This window comes from Taeniopygia guttata, chromosome 13 (assembly GCF_048771995.1).
Source record: "Taeniopygia guttata chromosome 13, bTaeGut7.mat, whole genome shotgun sequence".
Taxonomy (NCBI): Eukaryota; Metazoa; Chordata; class Aves; order Passeriformes; family Estrildidae; genus Taeniopygia; species Taeniopygia guttata.
Genome location: NC_133038.1, coordinates 16841573 through 16861476, shown reverse-complemented (window position 1 = coordinate 16861476; position 19904 = coordinate 16841573). Strand labels below are relative to the sequence as shown.

Genomic DNA, 19904 nt, shown 5'->3' with positions numbered 1-19904 from the left:
GGTCCCGCCCGGTCCCGCCGAGTCCCGCCGTGCCCGGCCCTGTCCCGCCGTGTCCCGCCGAGCCCGGCCCGGTCCGGCCCGGTCCCGCCGTGTTCCGCCGAGCCCGGCCCGGTCCCGCCGTGTCCCGCCGATCCCGGCCCTGTCCCGCCCGGTCCCGCCGAGCCCGGCCCGGTCCCGCCGTGTCCCACCGAGCCCGGCCCGGTCCCGCCCTGTCCCGCCGTGTCCCGCCGAGCCCGGCCCGGTCCCGCCCGGCCCCGCCGAGCCCGGCCCGGTCCCGCCCGGTCCGGCCCGGTCCCGCCGTCCCTCACCTGCGGGCGGGCGGCGCCGGCAGGGCGCGGGGGCGGCGCGGCGGGCGGTGCCGGGAAGAGCGGCCGGGCCGGGCGGGGAGGCGCCGGAAGAGCCCATTTCCTCCGCGGGACGGGACAAAGCGGCGGGGCCGAGCGCAGCCAGGGCGGCCGCACCATCCCAGCTCAGCTCTGCCCCGGTAAAGTTGCGCTTCTCACACTTGGAAACTTTCGGGCGCCCGCCGGGCCGTGCTGCCGCGGGGCTGGGGCGGGGGGCAGAGGCGGGAGCGGAGCGGGCCGCGCGTGGGGAGGGAGCCGGGCCCGGCCGTGGCGGCGGCGCTGCCCCGAGCGGCGGGGCCGGTGTGGGAGCGGCCCGCGGTGCTGGGGGCCGCCGGCGCGTTCCGCCGGGCGAGCAGCGCGGCCGGGCCGCTCCCGGCGAAGTTTCGGTGCGGCGGGGCGGTGTCCAGGCCCCTCCCCGCGCGGCCGGGGCCGCCCTGGCGCCGCTCCCCGGCTGCGGTCGGGCCGGCGCGGCAGGAGCCCCCGGCAGCGCTCCGTGCCTTGCGGCCGCGGTCTGCCCGGGCGGCGCGGCCGAGGCCGGAGCGAGCCCTCCTCCAGCCCTGGCCGTGCTGCTGCTCCATACACGGACAGCCGGGAACACCCCGCGGCCCCACCTGGCTCCGCCACGTTTTCTGACACCCACCGCTAATCCCCTCCTCTGCTGGAGGGCGTGAGCCTCTCCTTCGCTGACAGAAAGTTTCGTGCTACTTTTTCCCAAACAAAAAGAAGGGAGAGCGCATCCGCTCCTGGGTTATGTGCGGCCCCTGTGTCTGCTGCCTGTGGCCCTGGGTAGCGTGGGTCACCCGCCTGTTATTCATTGTTCCTGCCAGTTCAAAACGCCTAAAAGCCTTCAGACCGAAAGTTTGCAGGAAAGTGTGTGTTCCAGTTATGTTTAGTGACGAGTCAGAAGTGAGCAAGGCCTGTGTGCCCGTGCTCGCCAGCCGTGCCCGGGAGGTGTCTTCTGGCGAGGATCATCGATCTTTCCCCTCGCCCCGCTGGGCTGAGAGCCCCATGGCCGCGTCCTCAGCACAGCTTTCGGAGTTATGACTCCAGGCGTATCTGGACTATCTGTATTGAACTGGTCTGGGAGCTCTTTGCTGCTCTTCCCCCTTTGTTTGGCTTTGTCCATTGTTTTTTTGGGATGAGAGTTGTACAGAAGGTGTTTTTTGGGTGCTTCAGTCACTTGTGCTCTAGTTAATGGTTTCCTGTGTTTTTCCTGCACTGAATCTGGGGAGGTGGGAGAGGCTGCACTCCTCAGTGCCGCTGTCTACACCAAGCTCTGGGATTTATTTCAGTTCCTGGCTTGGTTTGTAGGCAGGATTGTGTTGATGAAGGTGAAAGCCCAGCTCATTTTACGCTAGGTGTAGCCTTGGCTCTGTCTCGGGGCAGCAAGGCCATATTAAGTGTTTTGTTGTACTTATTTCACCCTTCTGAATCGAAACATGTTGTTTGAAAGGACATACTTTGATGTTGAGTCACTGTTCATCATTTTCAAAGAAGCAATTTCTAAAACATCACGGAAATGTTTTGACTTTTCTCAGCAGAAACAAAGGTTTAGTAGGTTTTGTTTTTAGAAAGGCTTTGCCCTAACCTTTTTCATAACAAACAATGTGCCTTCAGTCTTTACAGTTTTTTTTTCCAGCCAGCTCTAATAATAGGCCTCTGCATCGGAGATTTAAAGTTTATACAAGGTGGCCGGGGGGAGCGCAGTGGGCAGAGATTAGAAATCCCATGCTCAAATCGATGCTTTAAAATACAAATGTAAATACTTTCCTCACAATTGATTTTCAGGCTTTGAAACATCAGCATTTCTGTGCTGATATGTGTCAGGACAGACCTTAAGGTGCAGCTTCTTCATAGGGCTTCTGTTGGTCTAATAAATTTAACTGGAAGATGTAATAGAAGAGTAATTTGTGTTTTTTTCAGCAGCATGAATATCTTCTTTCTGCAGCTGTAAGATACAGAAACTGATCTTGCAAAGGAATCCAGATTAAGCAGAAATGTTTATGAGCTGGAAATACACTTTTGTGGGACTTCAGGCCTGCCTTGAATTTACATCTGCTGTTACTGTTTGATTTCTAAATGACCTTTCTTATGCAGAGAATTAGCTAAGATCACAAAAATACTGAGTGGCCAAACCAGCCTGCTTGTAATAGGTCGGCAATGGGGCTGCTCTGGAGCAAAGGCCCACGTGGCTGTGGTGCTTCTGTTCAGGACTTGCTGGGTTCTGTTTTACTGGTTTCTCTCAGATTTGCTGGACACCAAAGGAAACGTGATGAATTAAAGAGGACTGAGTGTCATTTTGTTAGGACAGTACCTTATGAGACAGTCACTCAGCATAATGATGAGTCACAGACTGGTTTGGGTTGAAAGAGACCTTAAAGCTCTGGTTCCATTCTGCTGCCGTGGGCAGGGACACCTTCCTGAGGCACCTGCAGGGAAACCCTGCACCTGCTCTGAGCCCTTCTACGCTGGCCTTGGATGCTTCTTCGGATGGGGCTTCCTGCTGTTGTGCCTTAACTGACATCACTCAAAAGCTTGTGCTGCAGAACTTCAGTGTTGAGAGTATGACCTTGAGGAATGGGATCTGTTACTGCTCTGGGAATTCACCCGAACTGTTCTACAGCTAATCTGGAATAGCTCCATTCAGTGAGTTTATAGCTGCTCTGTTGGTTAAACAGCATTGCAGCTTTAGAGAAAGTGCAGATGTTTGATAATTGCTACTTTTAACTCCATACTATTTTAATCCAGAAAATGAGATTTAAAATAGAGCTACCACAAAATTGTATGCTAGCACCCTGACTGGATGAGCTCCTCTGGAAAGACAAGCTGTGAGAGTGGCCTGCTGTGTCACGAAGCAGAACTGGGTGCAGATGGATTTACTGAGGTGGAGGAGTTGCAGGAGGAATGAGGTCACTGCAACTGGAAGTGGGATTGTTCTCCTCTAGTGACTGAGACTCCTTATCTGCTAGTCAGGGTGAGAATGGGTGTAACTGTGATTTCTGGTGTGCAGAAGGTTAGTCCAGGCTCTTCTGTTGGCAAATCTGATACTTAAATATGATTCATAATGCCTTGTGACTGAAGGATTTAAAGAGCTAGCTACCTTTTCTCTCAATATGATTACATATTTTTGCTTGTTAATCCCAGATGTACTACAGAAAACATCTGTTAGTCCTTTGATATGTGTTTATAAATATCTCTGGTCTAATTAAAGGAGTAACCTTTTTCCCCATGGTTTGTGAAGTGATAGAAATTATTCAATACACAGATCTAAACTAACACAGTTTGCAAAGTGAAATTCTCCCCCAGTCTGACGTTCCCTTCTGTTACAATTTCTCTAATTTAGAAGACGGGTAGTTATTAATCAGTTAGACTCCCAAGAGCCTCTTCTGAAAGGCTTTAAATTCAGGGATCAGTGCCTGTATCGCGGGCTTATCCGAAGCACTGTGGGCAGCAGATCAAGGGCAGGGATTCTCCACCTCCTGTTCGAGTGAGCCCCCAGCTGCAGAGCTGCCCCAGCCCTGCCCCAGCACAGGGAGGAGCTGGAGCTGCTGGAGCCAGGCCAGAGGAGGCTCCAGGATGAGCAGAGGATGGAGCAGCTCTGCTGGCAGGAAAGGCTGGCACAGCTGGGATTGTTCACCTGCAGAGGAGGAGGCTCTGTGGAGACCTTAGAACCCTTTCCAGTGCCTGAAGGGACTCCTGAGAGAGCTGGAGAGGTACTTTGGACAAGGGATGGAGGGATAGGACAAGGGGGAACTGCTTCTCACTGACAGTGGGCAGGGATAGATGGGCTATTGGGAAAAATTCTTGGTTATGAGGGTGGGCAGGCCCTGGCACAGTGTACCCAGCGCAGCCCCTGGATCCCTGGAAGTGTCCAAGGACAGGTTGGACTTGGGAGCTTGGAGCTGCCTGGGACAGTGGAAGGTGTCCCTGTCCATGGTGGGGGTGGAATGAGATGAGCTTTAAGGTCCTTCCCAAGCCAAACCATTTTCTGATAATCCTAGGGATGGAAAAAGCAAGCATGAGGCCAGCTGTAGCTAAAGGAATAACCAAGGCAGAGAGTGGAACAGCACCCATGAAGCCAAGATGGAGGCCAGTTGTTTCTCTGGTAGCTCTGCTTTAGTGCATGGAGTGGCACAAGAACAGATGAATGTTGATGTTACAGCCCGAGAGTGAGTGAAACTCCTGGTAGTGAGGGGCTTGAGAGTGAAGCAGGCAGGGAGCTGGTGCCAGTGTGGCAGGTAGGATTGCATTGGGCACAATGTGGGATCCTCAGCTTGTGGTGTGCTGTTTTTCCCAAAGAACACCCAGTTTCTCAGCAATCAGTGCCCTATTATGGAGTAGATCTGCATATGACTGTACATGCTTAAGAAGAATTTCTGTGTGGAGATGATGTTGAGCAAATGAGGAGTTGATGTGGAGCAAATTAGGGTAGAAGAGGCTCTGTTGGTTCACCCTGTTCTAAAGTAGCCTTCAATAGCTAGTTTAAGGAGGAGGCTGAAACTAATGAGCTTAGTAGGTGGGTAAGTGCTGAAGGATCAGGGGAAGAAAATTTTTTTTTTTAACCTGGAGGTTAACTGAGGGGAGATCGTAGGCCCCACAGTTCCATCATTGCTGTTGTTCATCAGAAGACCAAGAGGGCATTTAGGTAAATACTAAATTTGTGGCTTTTCATTTAAGTCTGTAAGGGTCAATGCTATCAGGAACATGTGGCCTTGATGGCTTGTGTGGTTTTCCATGCTCCGCCCTCCACTGTGGTTCCACTTCCTCAGGGGCTCAGAGTTTTCATTCACTGTGTTCTGGGTACTTGTAGGGCTGATATCTATGCAGATCTAAGGCTCTAGGGGGGAGATTCTTTTTCTGTATCTTTCTCTGGTTGGTACAACCGGAGCACAAGAGATCCACTTAAATAAATGGCCTGCACAAGGAGTGCGGTAACAATGTAGCTTTACAGAGCCACAAAGGTCAGTGGAATTTTTCATGTAAACAGGGCTGAGCTGTGTGCCTATAAAACGGTATTTAACCTGTGTAACACTGAGCAGGTCAGTATTCATCCTACCAAAGTGCTCTTGAGATCTCCAGCTGAAGCTGTAGGTGGGTAAATGTTTTTTTTAATTGACTGGAATATTGAATTCAGAGCCAGTGTTGTTGAACAGCAGAGGACAGAGCTGCAGTGTGCTCAGGAGCAAGAAGGTGAAAGTGGGTGTGAGTGCAACTAATCAAGATGTACAAGCTGCCAGTTTTTACCCTCTTTCTTGCAAGTATGTCCTTGTAATGTATACTTGTAAAAGGAATTTCTTTTAGCATGACTTAAAGACCTAGAGTCTCGCTGCTCAATGCTGAAGAGTTGCTCCTGGTCCTGGATAATTCACGGTGGTCTGTGGAGGTGTGTGCAAGTGACACATCTCATAATAACTTCCCTTGCAAACCATAGGATTAATTCCAACCAGTACCTGGTTCCAGGTATTTTGGAGTCTAAGCATCCTGAAATTTCAATTACTTATTAATTTCAAAGGTGAGAAATTGAACAATGAACTGTAAGTGGTGCATAGAGGGCTTGATGTGTTCTGATTGCTACAGCTGAGAGGTCTGTCCTGCTGTGACCCTCATCAGGAGGTTTTGGTTGTACTGTTCCCATCAACTTTTTATTAATCTAGCCCTTGTCTGAGGCCCTAAGTTACAAGTCCTTCACCTGGTCTTGGCTGAGCTGACTGGTAGCAACTGAAGCAGGGAATCAAGCAGGAGCTCTGCTTGTAGCCCTTTTGAGCAGTATCCTCTGGCACTTTGATGCCTTTGTGGAGTGATGAAAGCTCTAGGATGGGGTTTGGTGTCTCCTGGTTCTCTGGTTGTAATTACCGACCCCTGCCACTTTTCTTTTTACTGATCCCTGTAATCATTTATCATCATTTATGTTCCCTCCCTCATATCCTCCCCCACCTTTTTCCTGGGTGGTGGCAGTGTGTAAAGCCATCCCTAAAAGGGAAAGCAACAGGCAGGCAGTAAAACAAGCAATAAAACCATAGGAGAAGAGCAAACAAGTAGCATTGCTTCCCTGAGGTTCTTTGCCAAGGTCCAGCAGTTTAGGCGCTTCCTGAGGCAGGAGTTGGAGCCTGGACTGGCTGTTCTGCAGATGTGCCCAGTGGCCACAGTGGCCAGAGCTGGCAGGAGCCCATGTGGCCTCTGGCTGTGACAATCCTGGCTGCAGGTGCAGAACAGCTCTCAGCCGATGAGAACGTCATCGCCTTCAGCCGATGACTTCATGGCTTTTAAATTTAGAAACCTTGTGAGTCAAACGACTTCATACAAGCTACAAGTCAAATGAGAGTTTTTTTGGAATATTTTTTGAGTGAAAAGGAGGAATCTGGTTTGGCTCTATGAGAGGCTCTGGAGTGGTTTAAATGTTGGTACAAAGTATGACTTTGTAGTTCCTGCCACTTCCACTCTTTGGAAGATGTGTTTAGTTAGAAACCACTACCCTTGCAGCTGGAAACAGATTTCCTGAGTAACATTAAACAGCGCATCCTGAAAGCGGAGATGTAAAGAAGGCTTTTTGGACAGTGGCCACAGTCTGTTTGTTAATCCATGACACTTCACTGTTGGTGGAGTCTTCAGTCACAGCCCTCTGACTTTGTACAGGTACAGAGAAGAGTGCAGTATGATTGTGAGCAGGGGGTTTTTCCCCTCTCTCCTACCTGGGGGTTAGGGAGAAAAAATAATTACATAAAATCCAATAAGAGTAGCACAAAAAATAAAAAAGCTAGAGGGTTTATTTGTAGCAAAACAGAATAATGCAGATGACTTGTGCAGGGTTCAAAGCTTATAACCTCGAGGAGAAAAAGTTAATTTCAGGTCTTTATGCATGAGTACTTTAGCGTCAAGTGTTCTGAGCTGGTTTGCTTAGTTTACAGAACTGGTTAAGACAATTTGAATATGATTATTTGATTAGCAGAGTATTATTGTGGGGCTAGGGAAAATTCAATGTCTGTCAGTGAAAGATGCAGTGTTCAGCAGAACCAGAGGCAAAGCACTAGTGCAAAGCCTATGGAACAGGATTTTTTTAGCTCATGTGGTTTTTGTTCTGTAGGTTTGTCATGTTTCCTCTTTTTGGGGGTGAAGAGAAGGGGTGGAGAGAAAAAAAATGTCTTTAATCAGATGTGAGTTTGTTTCTACTTAGTAAATGGCTGTGTTACGACTATCCCAAGTAGTGACTCCTTTTTCTTAAACCTGATTCATTCATTTTGCTTCTATGGAATGTGGGTGGGACAGTGGGCTTTGTTACTTTTTCTTAAAAAACACCTGCTTTGTAATTTTGGGGTAATACTGACAGAGTGTTCCTGAATCAAAGTGGAGGACTGCAAAAGGACTTCTGAAGGAGTTTTCATAGGAAGCTTAGAAAGCATTTTACTTTGAAGAGTCTTTGCACTTGTGTTCTCCTTTTGCTTCAGTGGGTGCTTTTAGTAGGTTTTGCAAAAGGAGAAATTTGGGAAACTTTTTCCATTCTTAAAACACTGAATTTTTTGTTACGTAGTCCTTAGTTGCCGCTGTGCTGAGCATGCAAGTGAGAAGGAATATGGTATTTAGTCTCTGGCAATACAAGGCTGTCCATTTGCTCTATGTTTACTAAATTTTCATCAATCCCCTAATTATAAGGAGTCTTTTTTTTTTTTTTTTTTCAAAGCACATGTGTCGGCTCCAACAGCTCCATTATTTGTGGACTCCTGACAGTTTTAAATTGCTAATGAAGGTGTAGATTTCGAAGATCTGGTCAGCTAAAAGCACTGAAGGGTATTGCATAACAACATATCAATTTAGAAATGAAAATGCAGTTTGAGTGGGGTCAGATTCTGGTTATTTCTGACTCTTTAGCATAAACAGCACTTTTTATTGCAGGTTGAGTGCTGAAGAAGATAGAACAAAAATCCCCAGGCTTTCTTTTCCCTTTATTGCCAGCCATCAGTGAGGTTTTGCAGGCTAAGCAAGAATCAGTTTTTCAGCTGTGGCAAATTCTTCTGCCAACTGATAAAGGGGACTAATTTATAACAACCTTTTTCTTATTTAATGTGTAGTTGTGGCAAAAATTATCTTTTTAAAAGGTTGCCCCTTCTTGCGTTCATTGTTAACTTAAGGTTGGTAATTGGAACTTGTGCTGATACAGTTTGGGGTTTGAAGAGCCATGCTCTGAAGCCACAGCCTAGTTATTATATCTGCACTGACTGTGTGTCCCTAGGGTCTGAAATGTGTGCTGTGGTTCAGAGAGTGCCAGAAAGCTGTTCTTTAATTATTTCTCAATGATTTTAGGGAGGCTTCATGGAAGGAGGCACTGAGGTTGGAAGGACTCTTGGGAGTTGAATTCAAGTGGTCCAGCAGATGCACAAGACCCTCCTGGGTCTCCAGACTGAGCCCCCTTGTTGTGTTTCAGTGTGAACCTACAGTTTGAGCCTACAGCTTCAGTGTGAGAGATGTGGCTGAATAAGGGCTGGGTTTGAGAGGTTGAAGGTGCCATCAGTGCGGGGATAAGCTCGTGAGAGATGTTGCCATTTGCTGAAAACGCAGCTGTGGTGTCTTTCTGCGTGGCCAGAGCCTCACAGTGCTTACCCACAGGGCAGCTAAATACAGCAGTTACAGATCCAGTAGTTACTTGTTCTGATTTGGGAAGTTATCTTTCATGGTGTTAGTGCAGGTCTTCAGCATAAAATGCACAAACATCCATGTGAAGGCAGTGTGAATGGTTATTATTCATAACAGTAATAACTGGCTGGTCATGGCACATCCTTTTTTTCCAAATACAAAGTTTTGCAACCAGAATATGAAAATGAATCTTAGTTATAGAGGATATCCTCTTTTCTAGAAAGAGCATGTGTGTCTTCTAAAGCACTCTTGATTCCCTGTCAGTCTTCTTTATAGAGTTGGGATCATGCATGAGTTTTGGAAACCGAAAACTGCAGAAATTAATTGGAAGTTTGGGTTATACCAGACCATCCATCTGAGCAGTTAAGTGGTTATAAGCCGGAGTTTGGCTCCTGTATTCTTTCAGGGTGTCATCCATAAACTGGAGCCTTAGTGTGACATAAGTCACTAATTGCTTGTGCTGCCTGTGATTTGTCTTCCATGCACCTCCTTTCTAGATTCTTTGTAGTAAAACAATTCTGTCAGAAAGGAAACGATCAGAGCTGAACACTTGCATGACTGGAGGCAAGAAGCTGCTACTGGCACCAGCATCTCCCAAGCAAACATCAAATTTGCTATTGTGAAATCTCTTCTGAGGTCCCATGACCAGCACAGTGAAGCTGCTTGTGCAGAGTGTGCCTTCATCCCATAAGCAGCAGCTGAACCTGATTGAAGGAGTGAAAACCTGGAGTGGCAGAGCAGTTCCTGGTTCTGACTGAAGATGAATGGCTTGAATCCCCAGCACTGTGACAGTTTGTGCTATCTCCTAGTCGCTTCCAGACTACTTAGGGGAGAGTGAGGCATCTTCATCTGCTGCTGTGCCCCTGTGTGTGGGCTGGGCTGGGCACTGCTGCCACAGGGAAAATGTGAGGGGCTCCCTGTGGCTGCTGGCTCTGCTGGGAGAGAAAACAGTCAGGAATTTAATGCACTTTTGTAGGGACACTGGATCAGGTTTCATCTCTCAATTCAGTAGCAAGGTCTAAATGAGTGGAGAAAAGAGAAGCATTTGTTTGTTACTGGCAGTGTCAGGCTGTCTGAGTGCTTCAGATGCCTCTGTGGGTCTGCTCCACAAGAGCAGCAGAGAAAAAATTATGGAAGCAGATTAAGAGACCTGAAACTGGGATGGCACTGGTGAGGAACAGGCTTATCTCAACCTGAATATTGTCTTTTTTCTTGGGTGGTTACTGTAGTTTGTGGGAAAAAATTTGCTAAACAGAAGCTGCAGCAAAGTTGAATATACTTGAGTGGTAGGAAATTCCATCAAGGAAAACACGGTCATTGGTTTTTACAGAAGGTTGCTTTTATTTTGTACATATTTTTCCATGATTTGTGTAGATACCACACGAAGTTTAGTAAGATTGTATTAAGTGAAAACCAAGAGTTTGGGATGAGGTGGAGATGATCTTACCTTGATGCCAAGCTGGACATGGCCAACGTATCTACTCATACCTCAGAACTTGGAGGCACTCCAAAGTTTAGTAACATGGACACAGGCAGTACATCCCACCTTTGCTACCAACACCCGGGTCTCATAAGGCAGGTTCAACTCAAACTCATCCTGCACATACAAATAGGAGCTTTGCCACAACATGACACCTGAGTTTTGATATTTCAGACTGTGAAATTCTAGCAGTAAGGATTTAAAATGAGGTAGTACCTGTGTGGCATTTATGGTGGGGGACGGGATTTGGTAGATGGAGTGTAAGGTTGAAGGCTGTTAGAAAATGATGACTCTCTGTTTTTGGTTATGTATACTTGATGTTAAATAAAAACAGCTTAAATAAAGCCTGCTTAAATCCTCCTTGAAAAGCATCACATGCACCAGACATCCTTGACTTGCAGCTATTTGTCTGCTGAGTGTTGCTTTATTTGTGGAACAGGGCAGACAAATTAATTTGGAGACTGTGAAGGGAAAGAATGGAACTTTTTATTTTATGGATATTCCTAGTTATATGAAAACCAGTTTTGAATTGTTGGTGGGCCATATGAAGCCCCAGCATGTGAGCTGAGTTTTATTGAAATGTGTCTTAATCTCTTTGAAACCAAAACTGTTCAGAAGGTTTGTATTAATGGTGTGTGTTAGGTACCCGGCTCCCAAAGATCTTTGCTCTCTTGTCTGCCACCTTCAGCAGGGGTCAAGGATCCCTGCTGGTTGTCAGGTGGGTTGGGTATTTGGGTAACAAGGCAAGCAAAAGGATTCCATTGGGAACAAGGGGTCTGGTTCTTTTTCTTCTGGAAGATAAAGCTGGGTCATTGTGTTGTGAATCCCACCATGTTCCATCCCCAGGACCTGGGTGGGGTGATAGAGTCATTGTGCAGTACAGAATATCTAGAGACAGTCTGGAAGCATGGTAGGAGACCAGATTATCATTCAAAATGAGTGAGACATTTTAGAGAAAGAAGCTGCAAAAAACTGCAGTGAAATACCTCTTACTGCTCCTGGGCACATCAGCCCCGCAGAATGGGGAACAGCTGAGCAGTCCAGGAAGGGTGTTCAGATAGAGAATGTCCTCCCAGGTATAAAATGTTCTTGTCCCATGTTCTGTGTTGGGTATTTTGGCTAGCTCACTGCTGGAATTCAGCATTTCGTCTATTGTGCCTGGCAAGGTCAGCTCCTCTCTGTGCCAGTCAGACCATTCCTTGAATACTGGCTTTCCTGAGAAAAACCAAGAAATCAGTGAGTGCAGCTAAAAGCTTTTAGAAAGCAGCCTGGCAGGAGAGTTAAAATGTGAAGACCGACAGCAGTGTTATGTTGAAGACTTCTCAGGTAGCACAAGGTGGTGGGACTGAAGCACAGGAGATGTGCAGTTATTTTTTGCTGTGTAACCCAAAGAGATTTACCCTTGCCCAGGAGGCAGGGTGGCTGCAGGATGGTGGTACAGGGCAGGAGGAATGGACTCAGTAGTGTCTGAGATACAGCCAGCACTGCCTTCAGATGTGTGTGTGGGGGTGCAACCTGGAAAAACAGGACCCTGAGCACTAAGGCCTTTTTGTGATTTGTTGGGTTGTAGAGCTTGCTGTTCAAACTGTGCTCCTTCATGGGCTTTTGGAAAAGCCTTGGGTGCCTTCAGGGCACTTCTGCAAAGCAGCTGCAGAGCTGCATTCCTCTGCTTCCCAATATCTAAAAATTATTTGCATGCTAGTATTATGGAAGTAAGTATCTGAAATTATTCCTAAAACCTTGAATTACCAGTTTTTGAGAGCACTGAGACCTTCATTTGTGGTTTTTGGAAGGAGTGCTGTGTGTACATCATACATGGTGTGCTCCTGGCAGCCCCAGCAGCTTAGATGTCCTTCTGCTCATCCTTCTCTCCAAGCAGGGCTGGGGCCTGCCCTGGGGGGCACCTCTGAAGCAGAGCTCATCTCCATGCTGCTCTCTCCCTGTGCTGGCCCACCTCCTCCATCAGGAGAGGAACCTGGGAAGGGAAGTTTTAGTTACCAGCTTACTCTGAGACTGAGCTCCCTGCAGTGGCTCACCCCATCAGGCCTCTGCCAGTGTGGGTCTCTTTGGGCAGGGGAGGGGCAGTAGGATGGCAGCAGTGGTTGGTTGAAGCAGAATGGAGACCTGTCCATCTTTAGCTGTTGATGAGATCTTGACTGTAGAAAGCAAGCAAGAGTTGTCCAGGGGTGATTCTGCTTGCAGATGGAGCAGAGCTCTGAAAGTGGCTTCTTTAAACCCTGGTGCTTCCCCTGCCCTCATGTCCTTGCAAGTGCACTAAGCCCCAGTAAGACACTGCATTACTATTGAAATCTCTATTGCAATGATGAGCACCATCATGAACAGGAAGATAACCCAGAGGGTTTGCAGTTAACGTGCTGGGCTGGTGAGCATGGTTGGAGGTTAGAGCTTCACGTGTCTGAGCATCAGATGTGTGGGGAGGGCATCCCTGCTCCCTGCAGAAGCTCTGCTCGATGCTCAGTTTTCAGTGGCTCCTGGTGCAGCTTGGCTGTGGCATCCAGCCTTGCCTTGTGTTCCCACTGCAGTGGCTTTGCCAAGGGTGCCAGCTGATGGTGCCATCTCCCCTTGCCATAGCGGTATATGTGGTGGCACGGTGAGCCAGATGGGCATCTCAGCCCACCTTGCAAAAATGGATTTCTTTCCCTTCAGCCAAATCAGTCCTTCCCCATCTGGTTAATCGCTCAGGCGTGGGGAAAGCTGTGCCAGTACGGAGGGGGTGTGATGTGCAAACGGGAATGAGTTCCTGGAGGGGTGTGGGAGGATGAACGTTGGTCCTTAAACAGCTTTTCTGCTGCTTATGAAACCACAGGCTGGGCAACCACAATTCCCTGTGCAGTGGTGGTGTTCTATATATTCCTGCACTTGAGATTCAGTGCAGCTCAGTCTTCTGCCTGTGGTCCATGCTGCTTTGTCCTTTGAATGTGTGGGGCTGGGGCTTGGAGAACCTGTTCCATGTCAGTTGGGCTGTTCCAGGTGTCAAACCAGTGCTGCCCTGCTCTGCTGTGGGTTCCTCTTCCAGAGGAGTCCTCTTTCCCCGTAGGTGTTGGAGTGACTGCAGTGGGGGTTGAGGTGTGCTCTCCAGGACCTGAGGATTAAGCACTCTGCTCCAATATCCCATGATGTAGTTTGCTACCTGTTACCAGACTTGAATTCACTGAGGGAGAGCTTGAGCAGTCACAGGGAAAAAGCAACAGCCATGCTATACCACGGCCCTGACAGTTGTCCTTTTACCCCTAAACCCATCTCACCCATGTGTTGGTAACCTATAGCCTGTTCTGTATTCTCCACAGGTTTAATCTAATTGAATAAACATATTTATTGCAATGTACAAACAATATCCAAGCCCTTGCTCCCAAACAGGCTATTTGATATCAAGCTTTGCTTTTTAGATAGACTTCAATAGCACTGCTACTAAGTGGTTTTTATAGATCATTACTTTTGGCCAATTCATGAACTATCATACTAACATGTTTTCAGATGAATTGCCTTTATTATCCTACTAATACAATTAGTGTATCTTCTTATGGTTACCTCGTCCTGCACATTGTTTCTGCAAGAGGTGTAACAGCATTAACTGCATAGAAAAGCCTTTCTTTAGAAACCTGCTGGGCTTTCTGTAGCCCTGTCTCTGTTTCTCAGAAGCCACAAAGGTTGTCAGTGTATTTTTCTTGGCTTCTTACGTGGGAAGCATTTGTGCTGAGCTGACGAGGAGGGAATAAACCAGTGAAATTCCTTGTGGAGGGTGGGAAGTTACCTGAGGGTGAAGGGCATTTCACAGCATTCCCTGTGCCAGCATCTGGGCTGTGGCACAAGCCAGTAGGTGAGTGAAATAAAAAGGGGGGTGATTGAGAGAGAAGCTTAATTAGTGAGTTCATAGTGGCTAGTGATTGCAGTCAGAGGTAGGAGAGGACAGGAGGTGACCATGATCTACCCCGCCGTGGCTCCCTGGGGGCTCTGGAGCTGGAAGCCTTCACCTGCACCCACTGGTTTTTCAGTGCAAAACATCAGAAGGGTTACATGTATGCCAGCATTGAGTGGGCTCATTCTAGTCTCTCTCTTTTTAAGCTTTCAGCTTTTAAAGTTGTTTTTTTTTTTTTCTCACAGCAGTGTGGGTCCTTGGAGTGTGGGTGTAGTGGGGAGCTGAATGCAGCTGGGTGAATACTTCTGCCTGCCTTGCACCTTGTGAAGTTGTACTTCAGTGTGTCAGCTGTGGTCAGCAGTGCTGGAGTGCGTTCTCAGTCTCTGCTGTGGTTGAGAGGCCCTGGGATGGCCGGGGAGCAGCCCTGAGCTGGGTGATGCTGAGCTCTGGCTGAGCTCCCCCAGTGCCCCAGAGCTTTCATTCTTCCCTGGGAAACAAGCAGCCCTCCTGTGCACAATTAGCTGCTGGGGTTGGGAGAGAGCAGTTGGTTGTTGGTATGTGTTGTAAACATTGTTGGTTACCAAAATTAGTGCCTTGCCTCCTGCTTTTTAAAAATAATGGGATGTTGTGCTCATCTGGCAGCTTGGGGACATCTGGTGCTGTCAGAGCAACGTGTCTTTTTGAGATACTGTGCAGGCAATGCCCTGGCCAGAGAAAGATTAAAAATATCAGCAAATAAGCTTTAAAATTACCTCAGCAGTAGGTGCTGAGGAAGATAGATGGACAGAGATTTAGGAAACCTACTTCTCTTCCTGATTTCTTGAAAAATAAAAAGTTACAAATGTAGGTTTAGTCTCATCTTGAATATTGAGGTCAGCCCAAAGCAGGAAGAGCTAGAATCTATTAGTCTGAAGGGATATTAATTGGTTTTATGGATCTCCAGTACTTTAAGTCCATTTTTTACTGAAATTATTGTTCAGTTTATTCTTTTGTTGTAATGTGCAGCATCATAGTGTTAATCCAGTGATTTGTTGTAGTTCCTTATTTTTAGTTCTATTTTTTTAGACTGCTGGTCTCAACAGCAGAGCTGTTTTAGTAGTTTCACTCAACTTTTCCCATAAGCATGTTTGCTGTTCCGTTGGGATGTTGATATAAAACTGTAACGGGAAGAACAGCTCAGTGACAGTTTTGAACAGATCTCTTCATGCAAATCTGCTTTTCCCTCCTATGCAAATGTTAAGGAGAAGTGTAATAGATATGTAAGCTGTTAAGTATGAACCAGCTGGATTTTCTGGCTTTGTGAGGCCTACATTCACTCCTTTACCTTTGTGTTCCCCAGAGGTGAACTGGCTGAAGGGGGATGGCAGGTGGGTTGTGTTAAACCTGGCTCCTGCTTTGGTAGAGCCTTTGGGCAGTGACTGGTGGTGGAGCTGAGGATGTGGGCAGCATCCAGAGTTGCTGAAGTCAGGGAGCTCCTTTCTGCTCCCCCAGGCCTTGGGCTGTGTCTGAGAGCTGGCCCTGGAAGGGAGGTGATGCAAATTGGGCAGGGGCACCAACCTTCATGGGCAAAGTGCCCTCACTACCTGTGGTCCTTCTTTATTGCTTGGGGACCACAGTGAGTAACCCAGGCACTGCTGATCTTGTCATTGCTCTGATAAAACAGTGAGGCCCTGTGGTAGGTTTGTCTCTGGGTTTATTTGCTTTTGGTTTTATTTTCTAATCAAAATGTGCAGGTAATATCTGTATATTGTCATGGTACTTTCTCAAACTCATACCATTTGAATCAAAGCTGATGTTTCTGGGGATGCTGTAACCTTCACTTACCCTAAGTGGATGTTTTGTGTTTAACAGGCTGCATTTTGGTTTATTTTAAGATGCATTAACAATAAAAAATTGTATTAATGTAGCTTTTTTCTTCTGGCAGAAATGACTGCTGTCACTGCAGCCAACGTGAACTTCAAATGGGACCCCAAAAGCCTGGAGATAAGGACACTGGCAGTTGAAAGGCTGCTTGAGCCTCTTGTTACACAGGTAGGAAAAAGATGGGGCAAAATAAAGTCATAAACATGATTGCCTGTTTTGGTGTTTTGATAAGGTGAAAGCTTAAAGTCTAGGTGTAAAACACTACAAAGAAAAAAAGTCTACAAGCAGTTTCTTTGCTCAGTTTCATTGAACAGTCACTGGCCATGAGTCCAGGGAGACTGTGCTGCTTCAGCACCTGATAAGACACAGTAGTTACTGGCATGATTGAAATAATGTTCCATGCCTACACTTAGTGCTGGATTTGTGAATAAAAGCTTCTTTCTGTGTGGTGTATATGTGCCAGTGGAAAACACTGAAGAGCACAGGAAGGCTGGAGTAAGTCTTGTAAATGAGAGCTGTGTGTATTGAGTGTTTTGGAAATTCTTGGAAGAGGCTTTCTAGGAGGCCTGGAAGAGAAGGTACACGGGGACAGTTCACTTGTTGTCTTCAGCATTATTTTCCTGGAATGTGAAACGTCTAAAATGACAGAATGAGCTGGACACAATTCCTGCTTAGTACAGATGGGAATTATCAAGTTTTGTTTCCAGTATTATTCTCTTTAGTCACCAAGCTGCTGTCTGTACCTGCTACTTGTTCCCTCTGGGTCCTCAGGTGGGCAATTGGATGATGAGGCTTTTTAGCTAGTTACTGATGGAGTCTTTGCTTAAGAGAAATTGTCCTAATTTAGCAAACTTGTTCACAGGACCTTTTTCACCCAGTGCAGTGTCTGTAACTTACTCCTCAAGGAATAAGCACAACAGGCTGTACTGGCAATCCCCAGTTTTCTCAATGATGTGACTGGCAAAATAGAGAGGGAACTGGAGCAAATTGCCTTGTTGCAACTTGTTCTTTATTTGTAGAACACAATGAACTGAGTACAAATACTCCCCATTAACTAACCTCGATATTCCCAGCTGATGGCTTTCCCTCTCTGCATCAGCCAGCTGGGAAGATGGATTCAGCTCTGAGGACCTTTATGTCAGCAGTCCTTGGGCTTTCCAGGGTAGCAATTTTTTTAGTGTTGTAATTTAATGTCCCTCTGAAGCAGCTTTGTGTGAGTTTTCCAAGGCTTTCCAAAAAGGAGAGGAAAAAATAAGGCAAATGGAGAAGTGTGTGTGGATTTTGTGACATGCCTGTGTTGGATGCAAGGGGATGGATCCTGAGCTCAGGGAGTACCTGAGGGTTTCCTGGCCTCTGGTGATGACTCTGCTCCCAGCAGGGTTTCAGTCTAAGACACAGAGCTTGGAAATATTTGTTGATTGCAGGATAATTGTGAGAGTTCAGTTGTTTTTTTTTTTAGGGAAATAATGAGCTGTACCAAGTCCTTTGCTCTGTGTTCAGCCCCTTGGCTATAGCACTGTTTTGGACTGAAAAGATACCATGTCTCTACATTTCTACTGGCACAGACTTCAACTTTGTCTGGGGTCTCTTATGACTGGGGAGTTATCCCAAACTAAGTATCCCCACCTTGGTTTCTTCTATGTGGTGCCAAAGAGCTCTGGCCTGTTACCAAGACTGCAGTTTATCCAAAATATAAATAGATCTCCATTGTTAAAATCAACTTTTGAGGTCTGCCGCTGGTAAGAGAAATCTTTGAGCTGTTTAACTGCATTTATTTTGCTCATCTAAAGAATCAAGAAGCATGGTAGTGTTTAAATGTGAAAAACACTCATTCGGTTAATTTCTGGAGCTGGCAATAGTGCAGGTATTTGCAATACACTGTCTAGAAAAAAAAAATACATGCGGCCTTACTATCGAATGGATAAACATTAAATTTGTTGTTGGGTTTTTTCCCTTCCATCCATGCCTTTAGGTAACAACACTGGTTAACACCAGCAACAAGGGCCCCTCCAATAAAAAGCGAGGCCGTTCTAAAAAGGCTCATGTCTTGGCAGCTTCAGTTGAACAAGCAACAGAGAATTTTCTGGAGAAAGGAGACAAAATTGCAAAGGAGAGCCAGTTCCTGAAGGAGGAGCTGGTGGCAGCTGTGGAAGATGTTCGCAAGCAAGGTAAGAGGGTGGATCTGTTGGCCTCTTAAACTGTGGTTCTTTAGAGGAAGTGGAACCATTCCCATTTCCCTTTGCTGCTCTTTCTAATGACTCTGTGCCTCTCAGCTGTGGGTTTTCAGCTTGCCTGGCTGGCATCCCTGAGCAGTAATGTAACTGGGTAGGTCTGGAAATTGGATGGCTCAAGTAGGGGTTAAGAAGAGAAGCAGAAGGGCTGATTCTTTGAAGAGCATTTAAAAACTCAGTTTAGGCTCAAAATGTGCTCCCTGCAGCTATGAATTTTATGGGACTACATCTAAAATATGTCAATAAGTTCTTCCATATCTGACTGTATAAAGACCAGCAGTGTAGGAGGAAGAGCCAAGTATTGACTCGACAGAGACATGTTTCTTGAATATCTAAAACATAAACAGCACCAAACAGAATGTGAAGACCTTGATTAAATATTCCAGACTTCCTTCCTCACATCTAATGTTGATTTTTATAATTTTCTTTTTTACTTTCTTGGAGCAGACCTGCAAGAAAAGCCTATGGAGCTGACTTACTCTAAAATATGCACTAGTAAATATTGTTGCTCATAAATCATTTATCATTCTTCCAGTCATGAGTCTTTTCTATGCTTCAGTGAAACCCAGTCAACTGGTATTAATGGTGACGGCTGCTGCTGCAAAAACGGGAAAACTCATTAGCATTAATTACTTGTTTGTAGCTGAAGTTGCAGAGTGGTGAAATATTAGTTGCAAATGGTTCTAAGTTCTGGATGAGCCTGGCTGATAGACCAAAGAAAGATCAAGGTAAGAAGGCTGCAATATAAGGGGCTAATTGAGTTGGCTTAATTTAACAACAACAAACAGCAAGAGAGCCCTTTTGACTCCAAGCTTTAATTGTTGGTGCTCGACTGCTGCTCAGTCGAGAGTTAGTACTTATCTGTGGGTGCCTCCAAATGGCTCAGTGATGCTGGTGAGAGAGGGAGCTCTGCTCAGCCCTTGGGATTGAGAACTTCCCTGAGCTGGATTTGTAGCTGAATATTGCAGTGAGAAGCTGGTGGGAAGTACAGACTGATAAAAAACCTTCCAGATGACCCTTTCCCATGTTTCTTGGCTCCTTCTTGGTTCTGAGACTACACATAGGCTTGATGCCAAAACCTCCCTGCTCTGCTGGCTTTGACAGAGGAGGTGAAGCTCATAACTGAGAGGTGCTGGAGTGAAATAACTTCCCACCTTAATGCTTCACTTCTTCCTCCCTTTTTGCTGTTTGCAGCTTGTGTGGATTCTAGTGTAAAAGGGATGGCTGTGCCTGTTTCCTCAGGCTGGTGGGTGGTCAAATGCAGTGAATCTCCTGGACACAAGTGGTGCCCACCATCCTCCAACACAACCCAGGGTTGAAGCTTTACCCCATCACAGGGCCAGTATTCGGCCAGGTTTAGCAGAGCAGCTCTTGGTGAGGAAATTAAAAGTCAAACCAGCCTTTGAGGAAATGAAAAGTAGTGAAAAATTAGCTAGAACAGAGGGAAGGGTTTTGCTACCAGTGTCCTGGGGGATTGCAGTTCT

At 46.7% G+C, this 19904-nt stretch overlaps 1 protein-coding gene across 1 annotated transcript in view; it reads left to right on the top strand.

Annotated features, from left to right (window-relative positions):
• The first annotated feature begins 359 nt into the window (after positions 1 to 359).
• Positions 360 to 19904, top strand: part of CTNNA1 (catenin alpha 1) — a 115002-nt gene continuing 95457 nt past the window's right edge. The window contains exons 1-3 of the mRNA XM_030283950.4: positions 360 to 484; positions 16251 to 16357; positions 18162 to 18357. Coding sequence (XP_030139810.1) covers positions 16253 to 16357; positions 18162 to 18357 — 301 coding nt within the window. The 5' untranslated portion in view covers positions 360 to 484; positions 16251 to 16252. The remainder of the gene's footprint in view (positions 485 to 16250; positions 16358 to 18161; positions 18358 to 19904) is intronic.